This window comes from Platichthys flesus, chromosome 14 (genome assembly GCF_949316205.1).
Source record: "Platichthys flesus chromosome 14, fPlaFle2.1, whole genome shotgun sequence".
Lineage (NCBI taxonomy): Eukaryota > Metazoa > Chordata > Actinopteri > Pleuronectiformes > Pleuronectidae > Platichthys > Platichthys flesus.
Genome location: NC_084958.1, coordinates 20175891 through 20199890, shown reverse-complemented (window position 1 = coordinate 20199890; position 24000 = coordinate 20175891). Strand labels below are relative to the sequence as shown.

General features: G+C 45.8%; 1 protein-coding gene across 4 annotated transcripts in view; it reads right to left on the bottom strand.

Annotated features, from left to right (window-relative positions):
- The window catches only part of LOC133968910 (receptor-type tyrosine-protein phosphatase mu-like), a 147093-nt gene that overhangs the window by 20392 nt on the left and 102701 nt on the right, over positions 1–24000 (bottom strand). For all 4 annotated transcript variants that reach the window (XM_062405163.1, XM_062405165.1, XM_062405164.1 and 1 more), the window contains 6 exons: positions 16325–16572; positions 13884–13964; positions 13298–13324; positions 10093–10280; positions 5741–5828; positions 4884–4960 (listed from right to left, as the gene is read on the bottom strand). In XM_062405163.1, coding sequence (XP_062261147.1) covers positions 4884–4960; positions 5741–5828; positions 10093–10280; positions 13298–13324; positions 13884–13964; positions 16325–16572 — 709 coding nt within the window. The remainder of the gene's footprint in view (positions 1–4883; positions 4961–5740; positions 5829–10092; positions 10281–13297; positions 13325–13883; positions 13965–16324; positions 16573–24000) is intronic.

Sequence of the window (24000 nt, the reverse complement as noted above, 5' to 3'; positions counted from 1 at the left end):
AGAAGAAGAACGTCAGATCCCTTTCCTCCTACTCGTGAAAGATGACTCCTCTTTAGAAAACACACCCTGACTTTGATATGTAGTTTTCTTCACAATGAAGTTCAACACTTGCATTCAAATTTGACAACCATCCATCCATCCGTCCATTATCTAGCCAAGCGTTTGCAAAATGACTAAATTCAACCCAGTGTGAGTTAAGAGATGTGACAATGTTTGTGTCTGCATGAGCACGAGAGTCAGAGGGAACTGAATTAATGAATGCACCCAGCTCTGCAGAACGATTTTACCAGTGTTGGTGGCTACACACAAATCAACGTGTGGATACTGAGAAGTGTACGAGTACATCTCAAGTGGAGCTGGTCAGAGGGCGTCAGTAGATCAGGCGGTCCTTCAGATATCATATCACAAAAAGAATGTGGCATTGGTGCATTATTGATGTTGATACCAGATTTGAACTTTGAGTCTCCGATTGTCTTTGGACTGGGGAGAGAAGACAGGGGGTGGAGATGTAAACTTCACACAGAGTGGGATTTGAACCCTCTTGCTGAGAGGGGACATTACAAACCACTACCCCACATTTAAATGATATCGAATCCCAGTTAACAGTAGCTGCTGTCCCAGATAACTTCCTCTTTATCTGCAGCCAGAATTAACTCACTGCTCAGGAATTGTTTGCTGCTCAAGAAACACCGTGAGTCGCACAATGAGGCTAACCAGCTACTGTACTGTACAACCCCCCCCCCCCCCGCTTCACTTCTTTGTTTCAAGATCTGCCCGAGCGACTGAGAGCCGGCTGGTGATGGATGCTGCTGCATGCAAGACGCACAAACACTCTCCATCACGCTCTCTATATGCAGCACACCTCTGGAATCTGCAGCCAAAGTGGTGATAATCCCCCCCGATACGACTAACAGCACTGATCTTCACAACAGGCCTCTAGTCTCTGGGATTACCCTAATCCCTTCAAGTTTTTATTTGTCCAATTCCTTGTCTTCTCTCCGGAGATATGAGGCAGGAAACAAAACATAAGGACTTAAAGGCTCTTCCCTCAGTCCTGCCTCCTCTTGATTGCCCCCCCCCCTCCTCCCCTCTGTTCCAAACTCCCCACCCGCCCCCTGCTGCTCTGCTTATCTCACTCATATTCAATTTAACTTGGACCGTGATTAACGCTCCTGCAATGAAGGGAGGAAGACACAAAGGATATTTTCCCTCACCCTCTCCCTCTCTCTCATCCACGGGGCTCCTTCAGCTATTCAGCTGTCCTCCATTTTTAATGACTTCTTTATCTCTGGACTGAGTAGGAGATTTGTTTGTGCTTTCATGTATGTTCTGTCAAGTAGAGTGGAGGCCCAGTACGCCGTCGGATTAGAGAGGCAGAGACAGAGCAGAGAGGAGGGGCCCTGACAGTGACTGTCAGGTGAGTAGAGCTTACTATAAATGAACTCGCAGCTTTTAATGAGCATACTGCATTAAGTGCATCGGTGTGTTTCTGCCCCACAAAGAGATAAATGCAGAAATGTCAATGTTGAAATTATTAATTGAGCAGGCTTTGTTTCCAGGGATGTGCAAATTACCAGAGGAATTGAGTATGTGCTCTGCTCTCCGTTTTTTTTTTTTGTGCCGCATTGCTTATTACAATCATCATTTACATTAATTCTTTCCAGTAACAGTGGGGTGTGTTGAGTGTCTAAAATATGCAGCATGGAGTGCTTTTGCCTGCGGGCATGAATTTGTATTTTCAGCCTGAATATCATTTCATTAGCCGGCTCACTTCTGCAGGTCGGGGGCCAAACACATCACCTGGAAAAAATGCATTTAAATACTAATAATTTGCTTTGCCCAATGCATTTAGGAGAAAATCTAAAGTAAGTCTCTGTAGGTTTCTGCCCCAAAACGTTACATCCTTATAAATCTCAACCTGGAATCTCGACCATGATGAAGTGTGTAACCGCCCGGAGGACCAGCACCTTCAGGGCGGGTTCATGCATCAGTTGCTTTATTGTGATTTTTAATTTTATGCAATAAAACATAGCAGGTACAGCACCGACTGAACCTAACAGAACATTGTTGTGAGCGAATGGTGTCTAATAGATCATATCGAATAAAATATACATATTTTTCGATTGCACTTTTTATTTTGTATGACTTTACTTTTTTCCCCCAAACCAAAAAGCCCATCGAAGCCCAACCACTGCTGCAGGATGCTGTGGGCCTGACTTTGCATATTCCTCAATAAAATAGTGTTTAACCAAGCAGCAGGTCAGGGGGGGGGGGCACTGCTCAGATCTGCCCCAGGGCTCCATGCTGCATTAATCCAGCACTGAGGACGGATGGGTGGATTCACAAAGTGGGAGACGGGGTTTGAGTCCCAGGTGTTTTTTAGTTTGAGGCTATAAAAGAAGGTGGTTTTAGTTCGAGGTTTTGGTTAAATATTGACAAAGCCCACACTTCCCCCTCAGGTTACATTGTTTGACCAAAACCTCAAATCGATCAAAAGATGTCATTTAAAGTTTTGTGAAATCTACGAGCGACAGGGTTGAGGACGCGTGAGTCACGTGACTTCTGTGCATCTTTAGAATGTCCTCACCTCGATACATCACTTCAGTTTAAAGAGCACAACCCCAGCAGAACTTCTCCTTCCTCGTGTGCACACAAACTGAGCTCTGCAGGCGACAGGCCATTAAAATATGTTTCCTTGCCTCCTCGCCGCTTATGAAAATACTCAATCAGCTGCGCGGGAAGAGAAACACACCCGGCCGGCGCTGCTTACTCGTACATGACTGGAAATAATCGACAGTATAATAGAGTACAATAACAAACACTGTGGGGAATGTTCCACGTAGGAGAGTTTATTGGGCAGGACAAGCTTTCAGATGGGTTAAAAAGCTTTCTGAAGAGCAAAAACATCATTACCCATCTGCCTGCATTTCCACTAAGCACTTTTCCAATGAAGCCGACAGAGCAGTGGAAATCCTTTTCAATCAGGGCCCTCTTTAATATGCGTATATTCTTATCTTATAATGGGGCCCTCTCCATTGTGAGAGCCGTCTCCGCAGCATCCCCATTCGCAGCATAATGGACCATAAACCGAATAGTGGGAAAGGTAAATAATTTAAGCCCCCTGCATTTACTGTGGCACACCTTGCATTATGAATTTATGTTTGAAGGCGTAACAAGAGATTACAAATTACCACATTAGAGGGGCGGGCGTGCGGTGGGTAGGGGGGTGGAGAGAGAGAGAGAGAGAGTTCTCTCCTGAGCAGAAAACCACTTAGGGAGTCAGGTACATCACCAGCCCATTACACATGGAGTGGAAGCATATGCTCCAAGGGGCCAATGAGCTTCTCTGATTGGTCACATCCTGCTACTAACACTGCTATTAACAGCAAATCAGGTCAGATCAGGGGGTTCCATATTGTCTGAGTGGAGTGAGAGAACTGTTTTTAACAGAAGCAATGTTTCACGCCACCTTTTAATGACTTCTACTCACTGTGAAGCCAATGCTAAAGTCACTAAAGTGCATGTTAAAGCTTTGCTGCAAGTGCTCTCCTGTGGTAAGAAGGGTAACTAAACGACTGCACTGTCGATTAACTGTTGCATCTCGCTTCTGATTCTATAGAAGAGGTCGTCCTGTCGAGGAGGAGGAAGCCGCCTGGTAGAGATGAAGACCAGTGATGCTGATGCTGCGCTTCAACGGAAAAGAGGCTGAATCACTTCTGAAGAAGAAGAAACCTCTTAATTCTATTCCATTTTATTTGTTTAGCGCCAAATCATAATCTCAAGGCCCTTTAGATAGTTCCCTCAACGAGCAGCACTTTGGCTCCCTCCTCATTAACTGGAAGAAACCTGTGGAACCAGAGTCAATGTGGGCGACATCGGCCTCGACCGTCTTTATCATATAAATCATCTTTGACACCAGAGATCACGGTTCGTGCTCCACTCACAACGAGCAGCTACCACTTGTCTTTATTGACAGGATAGAAGGCGTGAAGTGGAGAGAGAAGGGGGGGGGGGGGGGGGGGGGGGGGGGAGAGAGAGGCTAGAATTAGTGTCTGAATATGAACTGCTGATAATCTCCCTGAAATGATCCAGAGCGGCTGCAGGTGAGAATATAAATGTCTGAGTCAGTAGCTGTGGACAATCTCCAGAGCTTCTCCTTCCAGCTCCCAGGTGTAATGTCCGAGTGAGCTTCTGGAGATCCTCCGGAGGATCCACAGCGGGTGAGTGGGCGTGTCGATGTGGGCGTGTCGATGTGGGCGTGTCTAACAGGCAACAGATGAGCGAAGACGACAACTTGGAAAAACGACAACATTTAAGCTCTTTTGGGCAAAGTTGCAAGGACGACAAAACAACAAATAAACCCTGTAGCAATAGAAATTATTGAATGAATCACTGAGGTTAAAGGAGTTGTTGAATCTTATCTGATAAGATAATTAAAAAGCAGAACAATGACTCTTCTTTCTCTGTGTCTTTGCTTTTAAACTTTAATTTCAAGGTTAAAACATTGTTCCGCTCTTTGTTTATCAACCTCTCGGCTTCTGATTCTCATTTGTTTTCCTTCTGGAAAATGTTGTTCAAAGCAAACAATGCCCCCCCCCCCCGAGTCGACTGGTGTCTCCCTGCTCCCACCAGGCGCTGTCACTCTCTGATCCTTATTCCTCTTAATATATCCAACGAATACAGCAGCCCTCGAAAGTTGAATAAAAAGCCAACGTGTGTGTGTTTGAGTGTGTTGTGTGTGTGTGTGTGTGTGTGATGGGTGGGCAGCGGGGGATGCTTTGTCCCTAAGGCCCCCCCGTGACGGCGGCACCAGCGCCCTCTCCCTCCCTGAGAGGAAGCGCAGTGACCTTTGCGTTGGTGGCGCGGTCGGTGTGTGTACTTACATCAACGTAATTTGCATTAATGTAATCGGAGCTCTGTTCCCCCTCCAGGGCCTGCAGCCTGACACGGGAGTGATCATCTGGAAGAGAGGCGGGGAGAAGGAAACCAGCAATGAATTAATCATATTAACAAGGACATCAGGAGAAGAAACGGGGGGAGAGGGACACAGAGACAGTAAAACACAGAGAGCCAGTGGTGACGGACGACTGGGAGGACGACCACACTGGTATTAAAGTTTGGCTCAATTAAAAGAGACAATGAAGTCATGTGAGCGAGTGCGTACGACAAACACAGTGATGCTCATGTCCGTGTAAAACCACCATGATTTCGGGTAATTATTTATGAGTGTGTGCTATTTGGTGCATATCCAAATAAAAATCTGACTGATTTAAATATGGTTTCATACTGGTTTTCAGTTTTCAAATATATATTCAAATTCTACATTTGGAAATTTGACTTTAAAGTTAATCAGTAACGAGGAAACATCCAAAAATTGACCTTCAAGATTTTACAGTTGAGGGTCAAATTGACGTTTCAGCATTAATTGGCAAAATCTGCATCTCAGCTCGAGTTTCAAGACAAAATACGAGTGAAATAAAATTTTTACATTTTTATAAACACCGCCGAGGCTCCATGTTATGTGCCATATGCCGAGCGGCTTATTTCTCATAACTTAAAAGACGCTGCGGGGAGATGAATATAAAAGTAGATGGGAAAGGTCAAAGCTGCTCTTGTTGGCTGATAATAAAACTCTGCTTGAGCAGCTTACAGTTATCCAGAGTCACACGGCTGGCCAATAAATCAGACAGAAGAATGGGAACAGAAATTCATGAGCGCTGAGGAGGTGCTTTGTACACACATGCAATAATATTCCCATATCGGTTCTTCATGCGGTTCTCATCCTTCTTGGCAGAGTCCCATGGCGCCGACTGTCCTTCAAAAAAGCTCTGAAAGGAGAGAAAACAGAGAACAGAGGGGGGGGGGAGATGAAACACGGTGTCATGTGTGAGCACTGTAAATGATAACCAGACTAAAGAACACTGTCTTCCTCTTTCAGCTCAAAAAAAAAAAAAAAGGAGAGGAAGGGAACACTGCAACAGAAAAGCAAGACGCAGAGAGAGAGAGAGAGAGAGATATTCACATCATTATGAGACGTGAAACACGGGGGGGGGGGAGGAGGGAGGAAGCTGTGTCAAACAGCAAGTGCCATTAGGGTCGAGGCAGCGGGAGTCGCGCTCAAACCGTTCCCCCTGCGACACTCCGCCAGGCGGAACCACCGCGGCGGCTGTCACTCCGCCTCGTCTGAAGAACTCAATCAGCTCGACTCCGGGAAAAATAAAGCCAGTCATCATCTGCAGATCAGAAACCGCTCGGCTCAGATTACCCTCATGAAATATGTATCCCCCCTCACTGGGGAGATTTCCATTCTGATGGCACACCAGGCACAATTAAGCCAAATTATGAAAATACATCTCCACTGCCAGTCCGCCGCTGTTCGGCAGGGCCGGGGCCGGGCGGGGGGTGGGGGGTGGGGGGGGCTGGCTCCGAGCAGACGGCTCTGGACAAAAACAACTTATTGTTCTGGCTTTTTGTGATCGTCGGCTAATGCACATTTGAAAAGTCAGCCGAGGCATTAGAATGCGGAACCCGAGTGCAAATAAGGATCTGAGAGCGCTGATGGAAGGTTGGACTGATTGTTTGGAGAGTTCCTCCGGTGTGGTTCGCCCCGTCTGAGGGGAGCCGGACACTCTGTCGTCAATCATCCCCGCTCTCGGACTTGATGGTTTCATCCGTCTCAGCGCTGTGGCAGCCGGCGGCCATTTGTCTCGCGAATAAAAAGGCCTTTCAGACACCTCACAAGGACAAATCCCCATATGAAGTCCTGAGGATTAGTGATTTCACTGAGAAACAGCTTTTATATGCTAAAGATACGTCCCATCCGTCCTGAGAAGACGGACGCTTGTCTCAGGGACACATTACACAGGCCTCTCCTCCTGCATGTCTGGAGTAACTGCTCAGGACAATGTCGTCCTCTGTGTCAGGCTGAAGGATACGAGTCTCACATCCGGCTTCTGATGACGAATCATCCTCAATCTGGAAGGCGTCACCTGGAAACTTTATAATCGCTTCCTCCTGAACCGAGCGACCCTGCCTGTCTGAGACGCCACAGCCTCGTCCATCTTTTCTGTTTGAATCCTAACGTCTGAGAAACATTACTGTGCTGAAGTAGTTTATGTCCAAAGAGAGAGAAATGTGAGTTTAACGGCTACACACCCACACTGGGAATAATTGGTTACCTGAAAGAGACGGAGAAACAACGGATGGCTCCGCATGTGAAAACTGTTCGGATGAAAAAGGTCTGTGATGTTTTTTACAGTGTTTTTTTGTTTTCAGTGCATCTGCGGGAAGTCGTTCACCATCCACAAATGATTCCCATTGGCCCAGATCCAGCTTAGTGTGCTTTTAATTACAGACTACCTGCTGTACTCCGGTCCCAGCACAGTGTGTCTGCGATACACAACACTTTCTCTGCAAACAACCACAAAAAAAAACCCTACACACTGCAACAAATGAGCGCTCAGCACACACACCGTGGAAAGGTGAGAAATAAAAACACCAGAATAATAAAAACACAAATAATGATTTTGTGCGAATTTGCTCCTGAATCAAACTAATCGATTCGTGTACAGTGTGAGAACAGGAGACTCATTCAAACCAGACTAGTGCTCGTTCGTGGGTGGAGCCTAATCCACTGAAACCAGCTGAAAACAAGTGAAATGCGATGACATCATCACATTTGATCTGATGCACTTGGAAAGTTGTTTTCTGTTTTTCAAACTGTGCGTCAACGCTCAAAAAGAAAAGAAGAAATTTAGACATGCAAAATGTTTTGTGTTAGTTTGAATGAAATATGTTTTTTTATAAAGCTTTTGAAAAATTTACATATCTGTACGTGGTTGGTTTGGTAACATGACAATAAAACATTTGTTGATTTCTGAGAATATAAACTCTAGTCAAGTATTCTTTTTCCAAACCGTTCAGATTTCATGTTTTTCCCGGACTAACTCTGGTTGCATTTGGTTTTTTTAAATATTCTTTTGAAAAGCTTTGTAAAGCAACATCTGAATCTGTGTGAGCTGTGAAGCGTTTGTGGATCTCACACTTCCTGATCAAGGAGGAAACATTTCACAGTGACATTCTCAAGACAAGACAGGACAAGAGTTAAAAGATAAAAACCAAATGTCACTGCTGAACACATTGCATCATCCGACCATGTCAGATAGTTTGATAACTTTGAATAACTTCTGTTGGTCAATGTTCCCTTTTTTCAGATCAGATCAGTTTTATTTTAAATCCCACAGGGCTTCAAAGTCATTCCAACAAGCACAATCAATATGTCAGGTTTGTGATATCATCTGCAAGTCTAAAATAATAATCATCATACTAAAAAACTCACAAATAACCAAAAGTTTGAGCTTACCTCGTTTATCTGATCCAAAGTTAAACGTACAGAGTAACAAGAAGCATGGGTCGGAGAGAGATATAGTACAGGGTAAGTTAACAGGTTGCACGAGGCTCCATAAGTCTTATCATCAGAAATCAGTGAAACGGTTCAGAAGGGCGTTGACCTGAAGACAGACTGATGTAGAGGAGACAGCAGAGGGACACAACACACAAATCTGTCGCTCTGGCCGAGAGATAATGAGCTCCATCGCACACTTTGAGCATCTCACAGGCCTTTTCTGTTTCTGTTGGACAGCTACAGGGGACAGGTGGGGGGTGGGGGGGGGGTCAGGGGCCAATCTCTGGTTGTGGTATTGTTTCCTTCTTGATTGACGGTTAAGCGTTCGTACGACGCCGGTCGCGTGAACCCAAAACACCCCCATCCATAATGGATCAGGCCCGGAGGGCGGCCCACAGCACTCAGGCCCTTCAATGATCTCATGCTGCAGGTAGCGATGGGAGGCTGCATTATTTAACTCTGCAGTCATGAGGGGGACGTGGGGAGTTAATTACTGATAAGTCTGGCTCGCACACAGTGAGACTGAGCGGGGAGGAAGATGAAGAGCGGGGAAAGGGAAAGGAGGAGAGGAGTGCGGGAGGTGTGGATAAGTGAGTTACAGGGAAAGACATTAAGAAAGAGTGAGAGGGAGAGAAAGCACAAAAGAGGGGAAGGATATGAGCTGAGAGGATGGAGAGAGAGATCTGATGAAAGGTGAGAAGATGAGGCTGTTGGACGTTGATAAGGAAAGAAGATAAGCAAAGGTGATAAATATGAAGTATGGAAAAAGAAGAGAAGAAGCCCTATCGGTGCACAAGCTGCCAGGCGACGAGAGATGGAAAGATGCAAGTGAGGCACATTAGATGTTTTTCCAAAGAGGGATTTATTAAATATCGCTCGGAGCCAGGCGGGTCCAGCCTGGCGTCGGGGTGAGACGGGGCTGCCTGGTGTTGTGCTGAGGGAGGAAGAGGAGGCTGGAGTGCCGCCAAGCCCTGCCAGCCTCCCGCTCTAATGAGGGGAAATGACAGTGATGCTCTTCTGGGGGGGGGGGGGGATCTTTTTGTTTTGGTGTCAGCGAGCGGCCCGGTGTCACATTACGCTGCTGCGCTGTTGTGCGACAACAGTCTTGAGATCGGCAGCAGCAGGTCGCCGGTGTCTGATCGGACCCGATACAGATGGAGGAGGGGACGGGGGCCGAACACGTGGCGAGAGAGGGGATTTATTGTTTTTGAGCATTTCATGTTGTCTCTGAGGTGTTGGTGGGGGTGGGCGGGGGGGGGGGGGGGGGGGGGTGCACAGAGATGCACAGTCGCTGCAACACTACAACACGGAACAGATGAACAACAAAACGAATCACACACCGTAAACACACTGGGACGGGGCTACATTAACAATTTATCAATAAAAGTGCATCTGGGGAGAAACAAAACAGATCTGCTGTGCAGTGCAATACAGACGGGGGGGGGGGGGCAGACAGGAAGAAAGAAAGAGCGTGAGACAGACAGGGAGAGAGGGAGAGAGAGAGAGAGAGAGAGAGAGAGAGAGAGAGCGAGAGAGAGAGAAAAGGAAACACAGATGAAGCCTCGTTTTTAGATTGATCAACATCTCCATCACGGGGCTTTATCTGAGTTCTGGGACCTTTGCAGGCAGCGGGGGGGGGGGGGGGGGGGGACAGGGACGGGGACGGGGACGGGGGGGCTCTGTCCTACCTCGTACTCCTCCTTGAAGCCGTAGCCCTCGGCGCACTTCATCTGGGTGATGTGCTGGAGGAGGTCGGCCACGCGGATGGCCGGGTGCAGCTGACCCGTCTGGTAGGGCACGTCCACCGGCTCCCTCTTCCTCAGGGAGTGGGACTGCACCAGGCTGCTGGTGTCGCTGCCCATGTTCTGGCTCTCGTCTGCGGGGGGGGGGGGGGGGACACACACAAGCGCAGAGACACAAGGCCGGGGGGGGGTCAGGACGGAGACGAACCTCACGCGGCTCATTAGCACAACGTCATAAAGACACATACGGGTGACATGATGCTTGCAGCAGTAAATGTCGGCTGCGTGTTTTTTTTTTTTTTTTTAATGAGTTTGTCGTCGAATAAAACTTGAGTTCTGGGATCAGGTGCCGGCTCCTCCACCGGATCACAACTCACTCACAACTGTGGCCATTTGACAGATGGCCCATTATCTCATTTACTGTGAAGCATTATGTCACCACCCTCCAGATTGACAAACAACTCTCTGCTGGTAATCTGTTTGTTATGGATGGTCATAACAACACAACATCATTGAGTAATAGGATGAGTCATGTGGTGAGAAGGTTCAGGTCCATCTGTCTCAATGTGTGGCTGTGCTATCAGAGGCCCCACTGTACCCGGCCATTAAAGAACAAGGCTCTTTAAGCACAGCACTCTCGCTATGAGCGGCTAACATGGCGACTGTCAGAATCCAAAATGCTTCAGTGGCCCTCAGCAGGAGAGCGATTGTTAAATTTCACATGAGGATGCTGTAAAAACAACTTTTGTGTATTTATTCCACTGGCGGTACAGTATGCTGGTTTGGGCTGCAGCTCAGTTGTGTATTTTTTTTAGTTTTTCTTCCATACTGTAATCCAGTCAGTGGCAGACATGAGGCACAGATGCTGTGGGGGAGCCAGCGGACGATGGAGGGTGTCCAGAAACATGGAGGAGGAGGAGGAGGAGGAGGATGTGAGGGGGTGCGGTGGGGCCACAGTGAGCATGTTGCAGCAGGCACCGTCAGAAGCATCACAGACACAGCGTGGAGTCAAACCCCCGCCACCCACTCCCCCCCCGCCCGCCCAAAACTCAAACGAAATAGGAAATCATACCTAAAAAAGAAAGAATAATTTAAAAGAACAACAACCCAGGAGGGAAGCGGAGATGGGTGGAGAATGCATGGGGGTGATGCTGCCATGGGGCACTCTGACCATGCTAGGCTAATGGTGGCTTGGTGGCACGGTGCGGAGGGGGGTGAAATGCTAACATGTCCACTGGTCATGCAAAGAAATGTCGTAATGTCAGAAGCAGCCTCTCCCTGCCGGCCTGCTCTCTGAGTCACACACCACCTCCTTCCCCCAAACCCAGGGCCCACTGGGGGAAACTTACCATTAATGGGCACTTTTTAGATAGCAGATACATAAGAGGTTATGTATGTAAAGAGAGAGAGAGGAGAAGAGAGAGGAGAAGAGGGGATAAGCAACAATACAGCATGAGATCCTGTTACAGTGTTTTTTAGTTTTTTTTTTTTTTTTAGAGCTACGCTACAAGGCAAGATCACATGATCACATGCCTCCTCAAAGCCTCGTCAAGGGGTGGGGGGGTGGGGTGGGGGGGGATGTCGAGTGGATGGATGGGGCAATTTTCAACAGTGCAAGACAAAAGTAAAAAAAAAGAACAAAACAAGGAAGTCATGGATTTCAGGGGAGAAAACAAAAGGTGGAGAACTCGTTTTGGAACGAGCTGTGATTGCTTCACATTATATCTGAGTGTCCTGACATTCTGAATTGCCGTAATTATATTTGCATGTGGCGGCAGTGACACCTGTATTTACACCTAGTGGTTTAGATTCTTTAAAAAAAAAAAAGCGACTAAGCAGCGAAATCAAAGAACCGCCGCCGCTCGGCGATCTAATCAGTTTTGATGGTTCACCTGAGCTGATGAGACAACGCTGTGACTGAGCGCGTCACAACCGAGAGCACGTAACCTTTCCCGGCTGCCGTGATCTCATGTTAATTGTTGCACGCTTCATTAAGCGCGGAACTAACATAAGCAGCTGTCACCAGCGCGGCTCGGAGTTACACTCTCTGTGGCGCGGTGAAGCCGGTGAAGCCGGTGCAGAGCCGCTCGCTGTTCGGGTTGTGGACTGTTTCAGCTCTGGTGCCCCACTTAGCCCTGCTGCTGCTGGAGGAGCATCCAGCGTCTCTCTGCACGTGCTCCACAAAGGGGCCGCCGATAATTAACCAGAAGAAACAAAACGCTTTTTTATTATTCCATCTTATCACTGAGTAAACGCTAAACAAAAAACAACAAAGTAGGTCGACTAGCAGTTAGCCAAAGGCAGGGGGGGGGGGAGCGACTTTAAAAAGAATAATAGAAAAGGTTGTTGTTTTGTGTGTGTGTGTGTGTGTGGGGGGGGGGGGGTGGATGGAAGGAGGGAGGGGAGTTGAATGCGTAGTGAGGAGGGAGTGGGGGGGAGGGAGGGGAGGGCAGCACAGCCAATGCTAGACGTCCATTTTTTTGGGGGGGACAATTTTCGGCTAAGACAGCGGTTTCTACATCTGCCTCTCGTTTTTTTTAAATTTATGTTTCTGTCTCAGTGCCGCTGCTTTGCGACTGGAGCCTCGGCAGAGAGCGGGGGGGCGACCTCTGACCCCCCCAAAACCACCGCCACCACCACTTCTGACCACCCCCCGCCCTCCCCTTCCCTCCCCTCCCCTCCCCTACCTAGACACTCCCCCCACATCCAGTCCACATGTCTGTCCATGCATATGAGAGGTCAAACACGGATGTGACATCACACGCACGACACGCAATGCGGATGGGATGGAGTGAAGCCAGCCTCAGCCCAGGGAGAGCCTCTCCAGTGAGGGGGGGGGGGGGGGGGGGGGGAGGGAGGGAGGGAGGAGGGAGGGAGGGAGGGAGGAGGAGGAGGAGAAGCAGCAGGCAGGTATGAAGGTGAGGAAGCCATCTTTTGTAAAAGAGCCAAAGCAAAGAACTCAAAATGGGTAAAAAAAAAAGAAAAGAAAAGAAGAGTGTGCTTTTTCTTTTTCTTTTTTTTCAAATCCTCACAGATAAGTTTTCAAACAGCGATCGTATGAATGTTATGTAACTCTGTCATTTCACCGTAAGACCGGCTGCAACAGTATAAATCATCAACAGAAAATGGGAACAAGGAAAACGTGTCTCACCTAGGATGGCGGTTGGCACAAAGGGATCTGCTCATACCCCCCCAAAACACGTGCAGGTGTCGGAGGAGGAAAGAGAGTTGTGGTTAATAAAAAGAAGCAAAAGACAAAAACCCACAGAAAAAACAACAGCAGCAAAAACCAACAGTTTCTATTTTCTTGCCAAACTTACACCACAAGAAACTTATCATGTTTTTCTGGGGAAAAAGCCAATTATACAGTCAGTTTAGTTGATTAGAGAAAAAAAATCTCTCGCTGCCCTTTACTCCATCTAATCAATGAGCTGTGATCTGAATACATGAGACACACAATTACGGATTTTATTTGGAGAATTGAAGCTATAATTGACGAGCTGAGTTCCACTCGGTTATGAGCGGAGTGAAAACTCATCTAAAGTCAATTTATCTCTCTTCTCATTAGTGGAATCTTTGTCTAATTTGTTGAGCACATGTGAAAACTATGAATACACGTCGCACATTAACGCCTTAGACTGTACCTCACACGGAAAACAACATAATTAACACTATTATTGTGTGTATTCAACGCACTTCTTCCTGTAGTGATGTGGTGAATTACAGTGTGTGTTTACCTGGGTAGTAGGCGTTGGTGGGGATGGATGCAGTCAGAGTGTTGGCTTTGGGCAGCGTGAAGGAAGAGGGGGATGATCCAGCTGCAGACAGAAAGGAGAAACTTCAGTGCATCAAGGGTGGAGGAGGTTTTTCAAACTTTACGGCAACATATAGAAAAAAATACACCTTTTATATTCCTGTCGTCTAAATGACAATTAAACATTTCCGTCTCTAAACTGAGGAGAAAACATGTTTACTCGTTTCTCTGGAAAATTGTGTTCAGAACTCAAAACACATCCTGAATGACAGAGGAGCCTTTGGAAATGTACAAATGTGCCATCATCACCTCTCAGAATGTCTTTATTGAAGTAAGTTACATTTTTGTGTGTATTTAAAAAGGTTAATAAAGAAAATAGCCTATTTCCGAGGGATATTGCATTTTATTTTCAGACGTTTAATCTTTGATGTGTTCACGGTCGTAAAAATACTCAAATGATTCAGTTTTGTGTTACTGCACTTTATGCGAACATTATGCAGAATAAACAAGAATAATAATAAAACTGTAGGAGTAAAGTGTTTTGTGTGTTTATATTGAAAATAACTTCTATGAATCTAACTCGTAAAAAAAGTTTTTACGTGTTAATTCTTCTTTTGGAAACTACATCGTCAAAAGTAAGACTGAAACTTCCACTCGCTTCCATCATAAACCAACAATCCACAATTCAAATGTATTTAAATATGGAACAAGTGATTTTTGTAGTTTTTGGATCTACTAATAAGTTCTTAAGAGTACACGTGTAATCATAGAAAGCAGAATAATCCTCTGCAGGTTTTACTGTATGTTAATGAGTTATGAACCAAGAAATAACTCAGTATTTTTATATATGTTTTTATAAAAACTTGTATTAAGGACGTTACATATTTTCAAAGGGAGGGGATTGAAGTGACGATTTCCATGTGAAATTTGTATCCACAAAATCAGGATCCATAGCTGCAGATTTGGTGCAGTAAAAAGTACATCAGTATGAAGTAGTACTTAATAGAAATGGTGAAGAAGAAAGTATTTGAGTGAGTTCCCACTGCTCCCCTGTACCGACTGCACCCGAGCAGCAAGCATTTACAGTCAGCTGTCACTAACAGGCTCCGTGTTTGTGAGCTCAGTTCGTTCAGCCGTAATGTTTTGAGGCAAAACGACACCATCGACAGGCACATGAGGTCACACCGAGCAGGATGGAGGTCAGAGTATTAACATCACACTGACAGGCAGAGGGAGAGAAGTAATGCATTTAAATCATTTACGCTGGCAGGACAGATTTGAGCATCCACACTAACAGACAGTTAATCAAGGTCAGAGCATCTTTGGGGCTCATCCCCTGCAGGGGTGCGGAGACAGAAGCTGCTGTGCAGTTTTAATCTGATTGGTTTTTTTGCCCGGGATTATACCAGGTCAAGCCCCGGGTGCAGATTTAGCCGAGCTGTCGATCAGCAACGTATTAAGTTTTAACCTGGGACGGAGGAAATTAGTGGGTTATCGCGGCGGAGCCCATCGAGTATGTGTTGTGCGTCTCCTCGGTGAATTGGAACCAGAGCCGGGCCGGCTTCCTGCTCCTGTTCATGTTTATTGATAAGCTCCGAGGTCAAGATTGGGATTTTGAGATGTCTTCATTATTGATCAAGATAGCAGACTCGCTCCAGGCCATTAACAAGCGTTTACACAATTATAACCACGGCTGACCAGCGGTGGTGCAGAATCCACACAGTCAATCATTCATGAAGTTTACTTTTATCTAATTTAACAGAAATTAATGTTAAAACAGACAGAACCACCCCCCCCCTCTCCTGGGAGGTTCCTGTTGAAGGAAAGGAACAAAAAAAATGTTTTTGATAGCAAAGCCTCTTCTGTCAAATGAAAGGAAATTTGTGTTCAACTGTTTTGAAGAAGCTGTTTCTCCTCTAAACCACTGTGACCAGTAACTGCAGGGTCGGATTTCAAAAGCTAGAACAATTACCATCAAACCATTTTCATGGAGCGAATAAAGTCTGATAGAGGAACAGTTCTTCATTAAAAATCCATTTTCAAAACCGATTTATTTAACTGGTTGTGATAATGGGATCATGATAACCCAAGAAAATGTAATAGTCATTGTGCAAATTTAGAGATTTGTGTCGGGAAACGTCAAAACAAATGTGAGTCCGTGACGCGAATGTTCACTTTGAAAACGAGAATTTAAAACCAAGACTGAGTTTGTAGTTCTCTCTCCCCCCCCCCCCCCAAGCATGTTCCTAATCAGCGTTCAGCTTGTCCCAGTGTGACCACTTCCTGTGCAGCCAAGTTTGACTTCTGTCTCACCTGATCAAACCAAATAAATTGCCTCCAGCCGGCCCTGTGTGTGTGTGTGTGTGTGTGTGTCTGTGAGAGACCGTAGAAAGCCAGGTATGGGCCGACGCTGGCCGGTCTTACCTCGACCGTTGAGCGTGAGGTTGCACTCGCTGCGACCGGTGAGTGTGAGCGCACACTCGCTGCGTGTGTTCAGCGTGTTCAGCGTGTGGCTGTGTGTGTTGAGCGTGTGGCTGTGTGTGTCCATGAAGGACAGCGCCTCGTCGCAGTTGGTGCCCTGCTCCGTGTAGCTCTTGTCCATGGAGTTGACCATCACGGTCATTTCCTGCCGGGTGCTGCTCAGCGTCTCCTTACGCTTCTTGGCCAATTTCCTTCACAGCGAGGAGGGGGGGGGGGGGGGAAAACACACAAAAAACACACACAATCAGACAAAAACAACAATGACTGCGCTCGAATGGATCTGATATGATACTGGTGCTGATGACTCATGGCTGTAATGAGTTGGCTGCAGAGCTAATGGGCCCTGGGTTGTGGTCACATTAAGGTTTATTAGGCTCCAGATGACTTTTCCCAGCGAGGGGAACATGAATCCTTGAGAAAGTGGAAAGGTGTGACACCCTGACCCAGTTACATCAGAGGCCCTGATGGTTTTAAAATTAGCTGCGTGTTCTGGGTTGGGGGGGGGGGGGGAAGAATAGGAAGTTGCGAACGCTGAACTGAAACAGTCAACCTGCTTTTTATTGACCTACTTTGGGTTGATGTGCCCGGAACCTACAAACTATCTGCTCCTAATCAAACTGCATTAAAGCCCCGTGCAGGCGACACACACACACACACACACAGAAATGTGCACGTGTGTGTGTGTGCACGCAGACACCATCGGGAGATGGACCTTCATGTTAAAGCAGCTGACTGCGCTCACACGTCACCTGCTGGCTTCATTCCACCGACTCACACCGGAAAAACAGAATCAATCACCAGCTCCTGCAAAACATTCCCATACAGAGAATCCTTTCATTGATGTTGTGTGTTTTTTTGTGTTGCCTCCAGTGTGTAATGTGTTGGACTCTGCTCGGTCCGGACTGATATGTATTCCACTCAGTGGATTCCACATCAATAGCTGTCGATTCATGGTCTCCAGAGGATGAGTTAAAATGATTTATATCAGCAAGTCTAAAATATAACTTCAATTGTTTGACTTATGACTAAATATGAACCATGGAACCATATGAACATATGGACCATATATAATCTATATATAGCATTATCTTTAAAGACTGCTGCTGTAAGACAGCACCAAAGAGCTGATATGAATGTGTAGATTATCATTCGGTTATGTTTGGTTACTCGGTGGAAGGATCACGACAAAAGGACCAATCGAGAACGTTGCAAGTTTAGAAGGACATTTTCATAGTGTATAGATCTTCATGAATAAGATCACTTGTTAGTGTGTGACATTTATATGCAGCTGGATTGAATTGAGGGGCCTGTTGGGCTTCGGCAGAGGTTTGCACTCTGTTTCCAGTTTTGTTGTTGTTTTTTAGCAGGATTAAGCAAAAACCACAGATTTCTACCAACCCTGTTTGGAAGGATGGGAGCTGGGACTGGGAAGAACCCATTCAACTTTGGTGTGGGTGCAAAGTAAACAGCGGAATAAAAACTGGTTCTTTTACGTGGAGGATTGTTCGGCCTTTGAGACCTATACGTGCTTTAGCTGTATGATTATAATCTGTTGGAAGTGTCTTGTTTGCTCCATGTGGCACCTTCATGTGAACATGTTGAATTTGCTCATCTCCTCCTGATTCTATCAACTTTGTTTTCAAGTGTCTGACGTGAATCTCTGACGTCAACCTTGACCTCTGACCTCCTCCAGGAAGGAGTCAAATAATGCATCGGATTATAAATCTGAGGAATTACCCCCCCACCCCCCCCGACCTTCCTATATTTCCACATAAATTGCACAACAGAAAAAAATGGCAAACAGCTTGAGCACGAACATCCTTTAGCTGCGGCCGTACCCGACTGCCCGCTCTGTAGCTGGAGGGGGAGCAAGTGGTGTAAGAATTAACTACGGCAGCCCCCCCCCCCCCCCCCCCTGCACTTTGTCACTCTCTGTGTGACCCCTCTGCCTGTTTGACTTGCAGTCTCTCTGGCGGACGACTGCTGTCTAATGATTCACTCCCGCTGCTTTGTTTTCGCAAATCTCCCGTGTTTGTTCAATTCCGTCGCCGTCTCGTGCCATATGGCAGGCCCCCCCCCCCCCGCTGCCTTCAAACAGTCATTTGCTCTGAAGGCCGCGACGTGAGGCTAATGGTTCTTCCGTTCCTCAGAAAGGAAAGTGACAAAGTAGTGACATTCTCATCAGCTGGACCCACTTTCTGTCTTTAATATGCAATTAAAGCCGGAACAAAATGGCAATCGTGCCCCCCCCCCCCCCATTATGGCTTCATATTGTAATAGGACAGAGCGAGGAGGGGAGGGGGAGACGTGTGCACCCCAGGCAATATCAAGAATGATTCTGCACAGTGTGAGCTCATGAGGGAAGGGGGGGGGGGCTTTTAATACTGTATCACTATTCTCATTCGTGCATCTGCCAGGACCCGGGTTTCCGTGTGTTCCTGGCCCGTGTCACAGCTGAAGTGGGAGAGTCTCAGATAAACAAGGGCTGCACCGACACACCGAGCCAGAAACCAGGAGAGCACCGGCAACACCGAGACGGTTGCTGAGCACGGTGGGTGTTAGATGAAGATTAATTGGCACTGCTATTCTCCCCTCATTTATAAGGAGGGGAAAATGTAATGATAGACGACTATTTTACAGGGTGTGATGTGCTGAGAGCGATGGCAAACGGAAGTGCACAGTGGGAGGGTTGGCGCCTGTTGATGAATAAGACGATTCATCATATCCTCCGCAGCTCAAAGCCGCACATGTTAAAAAAAGTTGTAGTAATTGATTTACTCAATAAAAAAAAAAATCACAAATTCCTCCCGAACGTGGTTGAATGTTTAAAAAAGACAGATGGAGCAGCCGTGTGCAGGAGGGAAGAGAACACATGGGCAGGTGACTAGAACAGGCAACCCTCATTAGAGAGAGAGCGTGTGCAGCTCAGCACATGACAGGCCTGCTGGATCTGGGATCTAAGTGAGCAGTGGCTCCTAACTCCATGAGTTCAGCTACAACAGAAAAGGCAAGTCGCTCAGATTGCATGTGTGTGTCTTTGTGTGTCTTTGTGTGTGTGTGTGTGTGTGTCTGTTCAGTGGAGGTGACGCCGCCGCAGCTTCTAAAACGAGATCTTCAAAAACCTCAGGCTCAGCGTGGTGGGGCCTCATTTCGAGCTCGGAGCAGCCTAAACCTTGTGACATCGGGACAAAGGCGGGTTCATTAGACGATGAGCGCACACATCTGGGCCCGAGCGCATGCACGTGATGACTGACACCCAGCTGGGAGGGGCAACAAACGCATCTTTGATTAACCCAGTGGGGGCATTTCACTGGTTTGTTTTGTCTCATCCAAAACTTTCCTCCATCTTTTATCACAAAGTTTGTCTGTTCATCCGTCACCTTGCTGCGTGTTTACTCGCATCAGAAGACGAACACAACAGAAGAACTGATCTTTCTCAAAGCAGAGTATTTATTGCTGCAACTGTTTCTGTTTATCTGCTGACGTGATCGCTTCATTGATTCTGTACAGACGGGCTTTTACTTTAAACAAACAATAAAAAAAAAGCGTTTCCTCTTCGTTTTCTTGCCTCCTCATCATCCTCATCCAAGAGTAGGAATGAATTTGCCCAAAGAAAGAGAAAACACTTGAAACGTTCAATTTACTGTTATAAAAAATGTTTCTACATTTTAAAATGAGTCTGAAATTGAAGAAAACACTTTAGAGTCTCATTTATTTTGGTTTTTAAAGCAACAGTCATTGAGTTATGGATTGCAATGCCTCTAAAATTCTTATTCTGACAACAGATTTGTGTATCGTTCCAAACCTGTGACACGCATGTTGTGTAGGTAGAACATCATCTCAGAGATGTATGGATTTAAAACGTCGTTATTTTCTGCCCCGAGCTGCTCTTCCTCCTTCTTGCTCCTCATCAACATGCAGAGCTCGTGGGTGAAAAAAAAAAAAAAAAAAGAAATCTGCAAGGCTTGTACCAATTAATGTGATTCTGGCTGCATGTTCGTCTTGTAAGGTTTAATCAAGGTGCTCGCCCTGAGCACATTGTGTTATACACGCTGCGTTTAGGAGGCCCCCCCGTTCGGGCTGAGCGAGCGATGGGTGATAATGACAAGAAAGATTTCTAAAGAGTCACAATGGTGATTTACGTATCTCACTGTCCGTGGTTCCTTTTGTTATATTTTAATATGAAACATTACTGCAATACTAAAAATGGCTCCATCTATTTCCTTCTTTTCTATTTCTTAGTTTGATATGACACTGGAAAGACATGTAGGTACTCCTCCTGCCTAGAGGGGTTTACGTGATACGACCTGTCAGATGGAACATGTGACTCCTGATCTCTGCTGGAGAAATTGCTTTAATGAGCTGATACAGAGAAATATTCGACAGATGCTATGTTATCCCTTAAACAGAATTTTAGAAATCGCAGTCCCTTTGTTCTAATTTTTAAAAACAATCATCAATTGAAGTAGTATTACCAGCGTTTTAGCTGTTTTGGGTCAGTGGAATAACTCATGTGCATAATACGAACATATAATCAGCTGTTATGATGAATGTATTAGTGAAAAGTTGCCTCAATATTCATCCAGCGGACAAACAGCAACATTAGAATTCACTTGGAATCTGGTTTCTGGCAACTTGACACTACTCAAGTCTGATCCTCACTCTGCTTTCAGCTCAATTTTGGTCTCCACCAACTCTGAGGAATGTATTTCTGTCTTCAGCTGCTAAAAGTGCGACAATATTACCCAGCTAGTTGCTTATATTATACATCTGCTGTTTGTTGTTAGATAGATGATGTACAGTGGAGTATTAATAGCTTTTATATATTTGAAACAATTATTTTATGCGACAACAATCATACTAAACTTTCTCCAAAGTTCTGCAGAACTAAACAAGATGCAGAGACATCCTCCCGTCAGCTCCTTCCATATTTGATATACTAATCGAATCCTTTGTTCATAGAAAACTATTGTATTATGCAAATGGAATTGAAAATCAAATTGACTTAGTACATAAAGAGATTAATGTCAAGAATGAATTTACTTGTAGCTGCAACTGTCCTGTCTATTAGTACAACCACTAAGGTAAATTACACATTTTCTACAGCTTGTATTTAATAATGTATCAAGACATTTTAAAATCTGTTTCTAGTGTAAACATGTTTAGCTGTAGTGTGGATATAGTTTTTTATTCTTGACGTGACAGGTTTTCCGTTGTGAAAGAAGTAAAATATTTAAATGATTAATGAATAAATTATTGTATATCCCTCACCTGTGGTTTAGGGAAAGTAACACAGTAAATATATTTCCACTTTACATGCCTGCTGCTTGGTGGATCAATCCCAGGCTCACAGGAATAAAGACCCGATCCCAACCCGGTGCCAGTTGATCTCCCTCTTGCACCCGGCAGCAGCGGCCACAGCGGCCACCTGATTGAAGGACGGTCATATATTTGATCACACATGTGACCGCATCCGTAATGAGCCCCTTGACTGATGTGGTGCGTGCCGTTAGCCCCCGCGGCCACTGGACTCTGGCAATCCACCTAAAGTGCATATTTTGGCGAACGCAGGATTTAAAAAAAAAAAGACTTTGATGAATGCGTGAGAGCTTTAATAGGGTTCATCAATCACAGAGGTGTTGTAATCTCAGGGCTGGCAACAGGGCTGTCATCAGAACCGCTGATGAACCCTTCAGAGAAGCTCCTGGAGGAGGAGAGCTTCTCCTGAATGCAGTCTATTATTCATTTGACAATATAAACTTTGCATTGTGCAACATCTTCAATCTGCTTGAGAAATAAGTTGAGACGCCTCAGCTCTGTCCACGTTAAACACCAGAGACAGATGTGAGCAGAAGCTTGTTTAAAATCTTCACCCTGATTCTTTTAGCACATGATGCAAACCTGGACCAACTCTTATTTACCTCGTGGTTTTAAATGGTGATGCACATCTAGTTGTGATCATCCTGATGTGTTTAGCTAAAGAGGTTTCATGCAGTTCTTACTTTTATTAATTTATTCCAACAAATTGTACCAAATAAGAAAAGAAGACGCTAAGAATAATTTCAAATTAAATCATATTAACATGCAGCGTGTCTGAGGAATAAATACTGCAGCTGCAGGGGAGGGGACTAACTTATCATAAACATTTTGAAATAAGCCATCTTATTCTACAATGTTATGGTGCTGCAGATTTTCCATCAACAGTTGTGCCAGGTTCTTTCTCACTTGTTGCAGTTTAAATAGCTTAAATAATCATATATTTGATTTTGCAAACTCAAACCAGATTAGCAGAAGTGTGTTTTATCAATTATCTGTGAGAATCGGCTGCTCTCGTGGCACTTTCCCACACGAGGATCATTAATACTTCATGTCCTCTAACTGTATATTCTTGTTAGCTGCAGCCCTGCAGAGCCTTTCTTCTGAAGTCCTAACAGCAAACCCAGCCTCCATTCTGATGCCTCAGCCACTGAGCCTGAGATTTGGCTTCACACCATCCCGCCCGTTGTCTCGGAGCCAGAATACCCAAACTGACTATAACTCTGTCAATTAAAGCAAACACAACCCTCATCTGAGACTTAATGTCCTTCTAATGCAAGAAGAGACTCGTCCAAGATATAAAATTAGCAAAGAAATCCCCAACTTTCCTGCTGCTCTTCCCAACCGACTATTCTGGAAGCAGCTCCATGATGAAACAGTCAAATTCAATGAATTACTGTCGGGGATGTTTGGATACAGCTGCACGCACACTGGCACCAAGCCGAGACACCAACACACACACGTAATAATTAACATAACAAAACCACAAAAACGATATTTGGATTGTTTCACTGGCGCAGCGCGGCCAACGTGCGCTCACGACACCACTCCGACAAGTCACCGGGTTTTCCATCCAACACAGCTGTGATCTAGCGTGAGTGACACGCGGCGTATTCAGAGAAGTATTATCTCCAGGTGTATTCTGAGATGTTCTTTGATGCGAGGCAGCCTCCATTCTCCCCTCTGATCACAGTCATCTCAACACAGATTAGCTGGCACCCGTCACAAAGGCCGTACAGAGGGAGCGGAGGAGAAGGCAGAGCTGCAGAATAAGCTTCTTTACCATTCAGAGGTGTGATGCAGGATCATCTGTTGTATTAAGAGCGAGTCAAGCGGCGCCGCGGCTTTTTGTTTTTATGATGTCGCTCGCATGTAAATACAGAGGAGGAGGCTGGTGTGCGTGCTCACATCTGGATTGTTCAAACGTTCGTGTCGGGCTTAAAAAAGACACAACTCCACCGCGCCACCGTGGAATCAAGGGGATGGACGTGCAGCAACCAGGAGATCATGCTCGGAAAGAAACAAAAAGCAGGGAGAAGCGTGAGATGGTGTGATGACATCGTGAGAGGATGGAGGGAGGGGAGAATAAAGCATCACATGCACACGGGGCCCAACTGGTGCGGTCAACGTGTTAGCTCATGCTACAGAGTTATCCACTGATTTGTCTGTGGGGGGGGGGGGGGGGGGGGTATTTGCAGAGTGTAAACGTAAGGGTTGAAAATGTGAAATATTTGAAATCACCTCATTGAGGTTCGGGGCAGAACTAAAGCACAGATGCGCCCTGACAGGCACTTCAAAACATC